The sequence below is a fragment of the Sipha flava genome, unplaced genomic scaffold (assembly GCF_003268045.1).
Source record: "Sipha flava isolate LNK unplaced genomic scaffold, YSA_version1 23_pilon_pilon, whole genome shotgun sequence".
NCBI classification, from domain to species: Eukaryota; Metazoa; Arthropoda; class Insecta; order Hemiptera; family Aphididae; genus Sipha; species Sipha flava.
Window position 1 is genome coordinate 721,468 of NW_020272884.1, and position 12,814 is coordinate 734,281.

The window sequence follows — 12,814 nt, forward strand, 5'->3', positions numbered from 1 at the left end:
TCATTAAATACGGATAGGTCTCTTGAGATACAAATTTATTTACAAGTACATATAATAATAGTATAACATTATTATAACATATGACATTATTATAAATAATACGTAACTGGAGCTGATCATCTTGATTTCTGATTAATATTTGACAAAAGTGAATTGCAAATAAAATATATCTCAGTCTTCCCCGTTATGTTATATCAAGTACCCATATGGTATAATAAGTGAACGGTGACTTGATCATCCTTCAAATTCATACATCGGAGGTAGGTAATAATATGTAAATAAATAATTACTAACACTAGTAACGTATGGTGGTATTAAGGTGGCATGGTGACGGTGGAAAAACAACATTTGCAGTGAAAATAATACTAGCAATATCAATATTTACACCGGTCATGTTTGTTTTTTAACTAAATTTTTATACCGCACTAACAAACCAAACCGTTTGGACAGCGTTTTTGATTAAAACGTAGATTATATATAATATGTGCGATGAGAAATTCATAACCCTTCCCTTATTTTTAATATATATTGTAATATACTATGTGGTATATTATATCGAATACAACACGTGTTGCGGTTACGTTATGGTCATGGGAGGGGGCGTAAAAGGGGGAAGGTATTTATAAATACATACTGCAGAACCGTTACTACTGTAACTTATCACGAGATCGAATCAAATGGATTTCTTTTAGGTGTGTATTGTTCCGTAGGTAATATGGACTTACACATATATTATATACATACGAGGTCTGACCAATAAGTAATGAGACTAATTCAATAAAATACGTATATTTAAATATTAAGATACATCGATGTGATCCCCTTCAAAGTACTCCCCTCTCACGACTATACATTGGTTTCAACGTTTTTTCCAGCTCTCATAACATTTCTGGAAAGCTTCGACTTGAATGTCCTGAAGTACCCTCGTCACGGCGTTCTGGATGTCAGTTATGGACTCAAAATGCGTTCCTTTCACGGCCAATTTTGTTTGAGGGAACAAAAAGAAGTCGCAGGGTGACATATCCGGCGAATAGGGCGCTTGTGGCAACACTGCGATGTTCTTAGAGGTCAAAAATCGCGACACACTGAAGGCACGATGGCATGGAGCATTGTCATGATGAAGGATCCACGTTTTGGCAATCTCTGGACGGACTCTAATGTCAAGAGACAGCCACTGTTGACTTTGTCGTTTTATTTCGAGATCGTACTGAAAATACCAACTTTCATCACCAGTAATCACACGATCGAGAAGAGTTAGATCAGCTTCAACCTGTTCCAGACAATCCTGTGAAATGGACATTCGCACGTGTTTTTGCTCCGCCGAAAAAGGTTCTTCGGTACCATCTTTGCACACAGTTTTTTCATGGACAAATCATCAGTTAAAATTTTTCTAACGGTTTCTCGTTTCAAATTAAGTTCATCAGCCAATATTCGAACTGTTAAACGCCGATCTTGACGCACGAGAGTGCGCACACGCTGAACATTGTTGTCAGTTCGCGATTCAACCGGTCTCCCACTTCGCGGTTCATCCCCGACGCTTTCACGACCATTTTTAACATTTTTATGCCATCGAAACACCTGAGCACGACTCAGGGCTTCATCACCGAATACTTTCACCAATTTACCGTACGTTTCCATAACGGAATCGCCGAGTTTAACGCAAAATTTAATCGCGTACCGCTGTTCAATATTACGTTGTTCCATATTTGTGACACGCCTTACAAACACGTTGTCGAAAACATAACACAACTGGAAAACTAATTATTGTACGAAAATCGCGATAACATGCATCGATAGAGGAGGGATGAGAGATTAACCGAACGAAGTTTCAGATTCGCAATGTTACCACAAGCGTGTTACCACAGACCTCGTAAAAGAAGTATAAAACAAAGTTGTTTTCTAGTAAATGGATTATCTATTTTTAAGTTATTGCAGTGATGGATGTTTGATTTTTAGTCACGAAAACCCTATGATGAATCGGTAGTGATGATAAGAACGAACCTTGCAAAGTTCAAAGACGGTGATGTATGAAAGAAGAAGCAATATGTCAATTAAAGTCAAAGAGAAATATGCACAGATCATACTATGGATGACCCAAGCTATTAAAAATGAAAAGAGAGCTACAAGAAAACCAACGGAACATACATTTAAACTAGCAGACAATAATTTTAAATGCCCACCTATTTAGAATAAAAACAATGTTATTTTCATTATTTTATTGGTTAAAAATAAGTTGGCGATTAATTAATCTTGAAAATAAATCTAATTTTTTATAATCTTTTTAACTTTTTTTGAAGTAGACGATATATTAAACGTTACTTTCTCTGATAGGTTATTTTCTGAATATTTAATTGAAAATATTGTTTAAAAATATGAATCATAAATAAATACAATTTAAGTCATTAAACTTATATAGGAAAACAAAATATATTGGTGTTTTGACCATTTATTTATATTTTATTGACGTCTAGTTATCAAATATTCGAATATCATATTAACATTAATTTCTACCATAACATAAATTTAAATTTAACCATTTTCCATAATTCGTCATAGTAGTTATCTAGTTATATACATATTTGTCATTGTTTTAAAATATAATGTTTATTAAATTATCCTAATACACGAAAATGATAATTAAAAAAATTGACCAAAAATTAAGAAATCCTATATATATATTAATTTATTGGTTTGTATATACTCAAACATATAGAAAATATTATCACCAAAAAGAACAAAGTAGTGCCGTATTTTAACGTCCTTATGTGCACCACAGTCACATCAGGAGGTTCATTTGAAACACCAAAACCCTTTTCTGGTCACATAAGTCCTAGTAAACACAACTTTCCACTTTAAAACATAATTTCGGACCAAAATGATACTCATACAAATGTTATTTTAGAAAAATCTAAAACCTTTAACGGTTCAACCTCAAAGAGTATTTTGAATATCCATTCCTCGATTTAACAAATATTTGTACTAAATAATAAAGCATTTTAAAATATTCCACAAACGCGAGGACATACAAAAAATAAAAATACATTAAAAATTCAAAAAGAGATAAGAAATAATTTTAAACCTATTATTTTTGCTATAAATGATACCACTAAACGTATTTTTTTTTTACATATTTTTTATACATCTCACCGTGAACTAAATAAAAACTGACTTTAATTTTAATACTAACTATAAAAATAATTAATACTTGATGAAATAAATAAAAATATTTGAATTTGTATTTGCAATTAAATGTAATTATTCTTATTACTGCAATAATTAATGTAAAGTTTAAATTGAAAATCTAAAATGAAAATAAGGAATTCTTACATATGTCTATACAAAAAAAAAAAAAAAAATAATAATAATAATAATATGGACAAAGATTAATTAGGCAGGAAACCAAATAGAAATGTTGAAGTTTTAAGTTATAACTATAAAATATAACTATAGTATATTATAAAGAAATTGAAAGTAACTAAAGAGTAAATTATTTTTAGTTACGACAGTATACAATATATTGGCTATTTAAAGATAAGTATCATACAAAAATTGAATTTAGTAATTTGAAACCATATTAATATTTATTTTAAAAAAATTGTTTTTTTTTTTTTATTCATTTATATATAAATACACATAAATATTATACATACTATCAATGACAAAAGGTAGCATTTTGAGAAATATTTTTTCTTAAACTAATATAAAAAATTCAAAATTAACACTTAAATCTTCAAACCAAAATGTAAACAGTTTAAAATTTAATTCCAATAATCAAACTTGGTAAAGAATAGCAATAAGTACAAAAATATATATTTAGTAATTCTTTCTGAATTAAAAATATTGATTTCAACAATGACAAAGAGAGGAAATCATATAATATGATTTTCCAATTTCACTGCCTTAATACAATGTTCATTATCATCTTGGTATTTTTTCCATTGCTTAATTTACTTTTCATGGCTTCACACTGATGTTTTATGGTTAATATTATACACAACAGTTAAATCAAAGTTAACATTTCTACAATTAGGCAAGAGAACCGGATATGGAATTTCTGAAAGTTAAAAAATAGGGGTAGAATAATGATAAATTTATCATACATATAAAAAATGAGGAAATGAGAGGGATTTATAAATATATTTATACGGCAATTCAAACTCGCGAGTCTAACGTTATTTTTCTCATGCACACATATTCCTAACCCTAAGCAAATTCTTCCCGTCAATTATACTGGAATTCAAAATGCATGAAAAGTTACAGGGGTAAAATAGAATTAAAGGTGTATAAGTCTTTATTTCTATATTGTAGTTAAATTAAATTCATCATTAAATTGACTTTTTTGGTAATTAAATTATAAATGTAAAGTAATGTATAACACAAATTATCTTTATATATATATATATTGAAAATATATTTAATTACAATTATATAGTTATTAATTAAAGTAAATAGTAATTATATTAAATTAATTATGTTCAAAAAATCACATTTATAAGTTTTGAGACATGTTTAGAATAGAAAACATATTATAAACATATTCTATATATTTACAAATACAATAATTTTAATAATTATATGTAAAATAATTAAAATAATAATAAGAATAATAATATTCACTCAATAATAATTGTATTAAATATTTTACCCTTAGACCAAACACGAGTGTTATATAAGTTTTAAATGTTTAAATAACTATTAAAATAATAAACAAAATAATATCATTTAATGGGAACATAATAAGTTTATACATAAAACATAGTGTACCGACTTTATACATTAATTATACAGTATGTTTCAGAAAGATGTAACTATAATACTATTATTTTAGATTACAAATTATATTGTTCATAATGTATAATTGATAAAATACTAACATTATTTAAGTATATTATTATCATCAACCTTATACTCATAAACCGGCCTTGTCTATATTACTAACATTATGCGTTGTGAACCGAGATAGAGGGTGCGATTAAGTGACTGAGTGACCGATGCACGCACGCAATTTCTGTGCGCGCATGACAACGAACGCCTGTTACAATATTTATAATTATTGTAACACAATTGTGTTCATTGCAGCTTGTGATAATCATTAATCACTATTCTCTTATCAATTACAATAACATGTTCATTAAAGTGATAGCTACAAATTCTATAAGAAATCAAAAAATTTGAAATGGAACAATTGTCCACCCACAAATTTCTGACCACTTCATCTGTTGGAAACTTATTTTATTGTTATTTTTTTTTTTAATTATATTACTACAATATCTACTAATGTTTTATTATTTAACTGTGCAATTTTATTGGAGAATAGTTGTCATTGTATCTTTGTTTACAAAATGGAATGAGGCATTTGTAAACCATATTGGAAAATTATTAAAATAATATTATACCTATTATAGAATACAAATATCAATCGTTAAAAATTCAAAACCAGGAATAGTTGGAAATCAAATAAAAGCTGATGTCTAATAATCATACACTCATATTATATATAGATATTTTATGGTACGCACAATAATTTTTATATCGTGCGTCAATTATCATAACGCTGCCATTGCCCTCTATCACGGTTCAGATTTTAATTCATAGGGCCGGTCTGCGAATATAAGGTCTATGATTATTATACATAATAATAAATATACAAACCTTATTTTCAATAAAATCTATACAAATATATTAGTAATTAAATTTATTTTTGTTTAAATATTTTAATAATGATTACATTTTGACAAGATAATTTATTTTCAGCGAATTTCATGGTCCAACTCGAATTATTATTTATTAATAAATAAAACGACATTTTAATAAAATTGTACACGTATATGAGTAAGGTCTATTAAACCTTTAACCCTGCAACTTTCTTAAAAAGAAAAAAAATAAGTTATAACTATTATATATGCCATAAAAAAAAAAAAAATTCAGTTAAGATTATTATTCCTTTATTAGGTATATTTAATATTTAATAATCATAATTAAAAAAAAATAGTCATTAAATTGTTCTAGTTGAGAATGAATTAAATGAAAATCTCATGTGCTAAATCAAATAAAAATTGAAGAATAATTTCGATCTAGATTACCTTTGCAATATGTTTCCTATTGGATGCAAGATAAATTGTTTTGGAACTAATTTCTTGTTATATTGTCGGACTAAAATGTGTTGTGTTGTTATTGCTATTTTATTTTCACAGAAATCTATAAGAGTTTCAAGTTTTTGAAACGATCGTAGAACATACAATGAGTCAACAGTTTTACACCCGTGAGTTATTTTTGCTGAAAGATAAAGAAATCAAACGTCCGCAACAAAAAATAAATGCAGGAAAATCAAGTATAAATAAATTTTCTCTTCTTTTGGTATTTATTAAAAATATTCTACGATTATAAATTTAAACCAGAGAAAGATATACAGTCGAGTCGCGATAACTCAAAGTTGAAGGGGGATAAAAATTCATTTCGAGATATGTATTATTCGAGATATCTAACTAATTTATAGGGGAAGAATTTTCCAGGGGAATAAAACACAATTCGAGTTGTCAAGTTTTTCGAGTAACCGAGGTTCGAATTATCGCGACTCGACAGTATATAAATAAAATATTCCTTGAAAAATAATTTAATTAATTAAGAAATAGACATGATGTCTCAGAAGACTAACAGTTAAAAAAAAAATCGGTTATCTCTAGAGACATTTAGAATTCAGCTGTTCATGTAATATGTTTGTATATTATAAAATTAATATATTAGTTTATAATATATAAATTCTATAACATTTGAGGAACGTCGTAATGTTTTTTTTTTTTTTTTTTTTTTTTTTTTTGACTAAATTTTCATGGTAAAGATCATATCATACATATCATACATTCACTAGATTGAAAATCAACAAATTTCACAGTAATATGAATATAAAATTATAGTTTAGTATAGTACATTGCAGTACATTTTGTTTACTTAATATTTTATTCGTTTGACAAAGAATAAAAATATCTGATAAAACATTAAATATTTTAAGGATTTCTGTTTATAATTATTGCATTGGCAGGAAAACAGAAAATTATATTTTAAACTTATTACGTATCACGCAGTATTTTCGATAGTTGTATCATTTTTAGACTTAAGATCAATCACGATTGCCTACTACTACATCCATGATGAGGCGTTGTTGGAATGAGACAGAAAAACAAATATTTTCAAGATCATGACAATGTTTGTTGTCATTTCATGACGACGGATGTGGACTTAGGAATAAACTATTATATGCGAAAATGAATGCAAATATAAACAAATATAGAAATAACAAATACTAATACTACTAGGGTAGTAGTATTACATATAAGACGTATGTGGTCTTAATAGTTGTGATATTAAAGGTACCGTCAACACGATGCCAGTCGGTTAGTGTTACGTTTTTGTACCCAAAAGAACATATTCTGGAGAGAAATGAGAAAGAGTGAAAATTCACTATGTCCTCTTATCTTCAATCTAACAAATACAAACACAAAACTACATACTTTGAAATCAAAGAATACTAATACACAAATAATATTGTATTATAATAACTCTGTGTACAGAGTGAGCACATGAGAAAATCGAAAGAAAAACTATCCTATTTACATCAGCTATATTTAAATGTGTTTTATAACTTTATAAAACAAAAACGTTTACGTGTGTTAGTCTATGTAAGACCTAGAGAAAAATAAAGATCTCTAAAAGAATAAAGTACGACCATATTACCCTCTTTATTTTCAGTAGTCATCACCAGAAGCTGTGTATGTTGTTTGCAATAATAATTATGATTATACGCGGTATGACCATCTGCCATTTCTGTTCAAATCAATTATTCAAATGCTCATGGCTTATTAATTTACATGACTCACTGTCATTGTTTTTATTGTTATAACGATGATAATCGTCGGTTAAGAATAAAACAGATATAGACTATATACATTCGAACCTTTAAAAGTGACTTTGGGTACAATTTTACTAAAATACCTAAAATACAAAGTTTTCATTCATTTTCAATTTAATTAATCAAAAAGGTCAACAATTGAATACCCGAGGTTTCCATATTTACATTAATATATTGAATATATATATTTTAGAACATTGGTACAAATATATTGAAAAATTATTCGTCATATTTTAACTATTCTTTTGTTCTTAATACAAAAAATGTAATGTTTAATTTTATGTGAATATAAAAATAAAACGATATATTTTATATGCTTATATGTTATAATAATTATTGTACATAGTAATAATTTTATATAAAAATTAAAATATTGTTTCGTTAAAATGTAATTTTATTTTTAAAGTTTAATATGTTTCTCTAGTTTTAATTATATTTTGTAATAGTTACTTATGCACAGATAAGTATCTTAAGTATACAGTTAGACAATACATTTATAAAAACGCTTATACTTTATATTTTAAATTAAAAAGTATAAAAATATAATGTTAAAACTGTGTTATAAAATTATCATTTCATATTTTTGATTTCAATTATATTATCGAATATATAATTATAGCCATTAGCTTATATGGAAAAAAATGTAGACTTTTATCCATACTAACTTATATCAACTTGTATCATGTTACTCGAAATAATGGTAAGGTATAAATATGATTTTCAGTGGCCATTGGCTTAAATGTAAATAATAAATATAATACATCAGTTCTATAAGATAGAATAAAAAAAGAAAAATAGAAAAACTGAAAATGAAGTTGGACACCCAAAAAAAAATTTGGAATGTTATATTTTTCCACAGTTTTGATTTAATTTTAACGGAAACTGACAGTGCTTATGTGCCATTTGAAAATTCAATACAAACTCGTAGTAGTGTAAATATAGGTATATAAATATACAACAGAAATGGCTGTTGTGAATCGCCTTAGGATATCTGACATACATTTTTTTCTTCATCCCTTATAATAGAAAGACGGGCGGAGATGAAATAAAATTTGACATGGATAAATGATAGCAGAGTTCTTTCTCAACACAAACGTCAACTAGAATCAATCAGTTTTCCCAGGCAAAGGGAAGTTATGCCGGGAGAGTGGTGGACTACATTTCCAGGTGGCTTGAGGTTCATATTTTTCTCATTCCAGAATCTGCGGTATATTAATAAAAAAATATTCTGTTTTTTTCTTCATTGAATATATCCAACAAGCATTTAATAGGCTATTTTATATTAGAAACGTTATTGGAACTAATAATCTAAAAATCTTGACTCAATTTTTTATTCCGACCATCTTAGCCGGTTTAATTAATACCGTAAATAGTGCAAGCTTATAGTATATTTTTTTACAATTAGCATTTGTAATTTTCCAGATTTAGGTTCTTATTTCTATATTTCTATATCAACAGGTTCTTAATCCTATATTGCAACAAACGTTATCAAGTAATACCAACGTTGTCAATCAAAGGGAATAATAACATACACAATAATAATGCGAATACCATATGCGATTCGTTTTTATCCTAAAGCAGTTAAATAAAGTTGAAATTGTAAAATTATACAACTACAGATCTTAAAAAAAGTGGTAAATTGATAGAAATTAAAAAAAAAAAAAAATTTAAGTATTGAAAAATATTGATGTACTCACAGTCAGTTTTTAAAGTTGGTGGTTTTCTGGTCGCCCAATTCGTCCTTATGCTTCTACTACCCAGCCACTGACCGTTCATTGCAGCTATCGCACTTTCAGCTTCCTGTGGATATTGTATATAAACACGATTACAATGCAGTCGTATATCAAGAATGAATGATCCTAATCATCCCAAAACACAAACTATCGTGATAAAATTAATTACCATTTCTGACAAGTATTTTCCCGTTAGAGAACCAATACGATCCGACAATTAAGTAGTAGTTTCCTAATTGTAATTAATATATATTTATAGGCTCACTAGACAAAATGTTCTAACAATTTGTGATGTGAAAGACGATATTATTGAAGTTTATGAAGTACTAAGTAGTTTGAGTATAAGTACATATATTTTAACTTTTTTTTTAGCTCAAAAATGGAGTTCAACATTTGCAAATATAATTGTCTTCATAAAGGATGGTCAAATTGATAAATGTATATAAGTCAGTTTTTAACTTTGTTTTGCAACCAAGATCGAACATCGGCTTGTAATTTTTAATCAATAACTTTAATTAGTTTTTATTTTTAAAATTTAATTTAATAACATACTATAAGAACATACTTTTAGGCAGGGTTAAAACGAATAAAACGTTATAGTATAAAATAAAATCTTTTAAAAATTAAAATACACTTATAATTTCAACTTAAAATAAAAAGGGAAATTTAAATTATAAATAGAACATTTTAGTGCTATTAATCTATTATTAATAACCATTATTGTTATTTTATTGAGGACAGTTTTCATAGTAAATGAATAGTATTTGTGATATTAATGACACTTTATATTTTATATATAATTGGATTATACACAAATATTTTAAGTGTTTTTAGTTAATTTAAATATCTTAGTGTAAATGTAAATGTAAATTATTTAATAAAGAACAGAAGTATCAAATGGAATAGAAAAATATATATTTTTTTTTATAAGTTGGTATATATATTTTTAATTTTATTAAATTACCAACACTTAATTTTAACTAATAATTTACTCCATGCCTGCAGAAATATTTTATTATTTTCTATTTGTATTGGTACTTCTTTAAAATAATGAGAAAAGAAAATTTCAGACAAAAAGATTATTTTATAATTTATATAACACATAATTTTAACTACCAACCTAATATATTTATTAAGAGTCAATTTCAAAAAGAAAACATATTATACACGTTTCAGTCAATGTGTACGTTTTATTCGTGGAATATTATACGTATAACGTATAAAATATTTTATACGCGTATATTACCAACCCTGTTAAAGCACAGAAGTTACATTAAAAATAAGTTAAGTTTAAGTTTCATTATATTTCATGTAATCTGTGATATAATGTCTAACCAGTCAACTCGTATAATATGATAATGTTTGATCTTAGTCTTCAGTCGGTTAGTCAAATGAGTCATACATATAAAATTAATATAATTGTGCATTATATGTAATAATACGCTCCAAACAAATTCAATGATAACATAACTTATTGTATAAATATAATTATAGTAGAGATATTAATTTTTGTAAACTTTTTATACGATGTTAATACTGTTAATACCGCTGTAGTTACTGCGATGGTATACAGGTATATTCGTATACGTAATAGTAGGTCAACTGTATGTTGATTGGATCATAAACTTATAATTGGCTGGTATAATATTTAGGGTGATTTTTATTCTCTATAGCTTTCTATATATACCTAATCTCAATAAACGAACAGTCACAAAAAATTTGAAATAAAAATAAATTATGTTACCTGTCCCAACGTTGTAAATTGATTGCAATCATCGTTATGAATAAAATAACAGTAAGGCAGTGTTAAATATTCCTTATAGCTGATTTGGTTTTTTTTGTTTCAAGAACCTATTATTATGATTATTAAAATGAATTAGCAAGAAAAATAGGCATATACGAGAACAGTCAAGCAAGTAGAAATTATGTTTCTATACAATGAAGAAATGTACCAGTTCATCACTGGGAAAAGTAGGTGCACGATTTAACAAATATTTCGTTGGAATTAAGTTTAAATAACATTTTAGCCGGGTACGTAATGCAAAGTATTTTTTCTAATGAATTGTGTAACTATTTATTGAATTACAAATAAAGAGGAAAAAATGTAAAATAATTTTATTATAATGCTCATGTATATTAACTTAAGCGACGATTCTCATGAAGAGTATTTTGAGTAATAACATTAAGAAAATCCGTCGCCGACGTCGTTGTAGTCGCAAAAGCATATCGAGTTATCGAGTTGAAAACTTTTAAGTAACAGGTTAGCGAAATTACCTAGTTGTAAATATAGAGTGGACGAGTGCGAAGAAGACGATGAAGTGTTGTGTATCGTCGAAGTCGTGACAAAACAATATTCTCAAAAATATTTTGACTTTGCAAACAATCAACGATGCCGGGCAATGCAGAATTCTAATGTTTCCACATATATGTATGATTATATTTTTATACGTCATATATATATTGTGTAATACATTTATAAGGATAAGTATATAATACCTTTATGTGGAATAAGAGAGAACTTAATTTCAAAAATCTGTTTATTTTTCACAATAGATTAAATAACAGAAAATTAAATTGGCTACACGTGGATAGCGCTATAGTGAACACCAGATTTTAGGAAGAGAATATTTACCTTGAGCTTTTAAAATACCAGGAATTTATGGCATGCTAAAAATGGTGTTGTAAACTTTTTATATTCAAAAATATTATCTTGCCCATGTATATTACACATATGTACATCAGGGATGGTGGTCAATTTCAAATTTCCCTGTACTCAATATTTTACTTACACCCACATACATGTTTCATCATCAATATATTTTTCACCTTTTATCTTATAGAATTCTAGTCTATACGTTTTCCCCTGCACCATCGTCATCGTTTTTGCCGGTCTAAAAATCAGCTTCTTACTTCGCATAGTATACTATGTATCTATTAACACTAATACCGTCATCTTGTATCTATAGAATAAGCCTGACCCCGTTTAAGATACGATAAAACATTACCATGCGTTCACTCAATCGCGAAAACATTAGAAGTCAATTTGTAGCAATAGCGCACTCACGTCTTCTAGATTTTAAACTGAAATTCTTCTTTTATACACTTATTATGTTCGTTGTAAAATACAAAACTTTTGCTGTAAAACTGCAAGTATCTTTTAATTTCAACCGTGAAT

The 12,814-nt window shown here is 27.1% G+C and overlaps 1 protein-coding gene across 3 annotated transcripts in view; it reads right to left on the reverse strand.

Moving 5' to 3' along the window:
• The window catches only part of LOC112684014 (nucleolysin TIAR-like), a 373,865-nt gene that overhangs the window by 22,637 nt on the left and 338,414 nt on the right, over positions 1–12,814 (reverse strand). For all 3 annotated transcript variants that reach the window (XM_025555307.1, XM_025555306.1, XM_025555308.1), the window contains one exon: positions 9,604–9,706. In XM_025555307.1, coding sequence (XP_025411092.1) covers positions 9,604–9,706 — 103 coding nt within the window. The remainder of the gene's footprint in view (positions 1–9,603; positions 9,707–12,814) is intronic.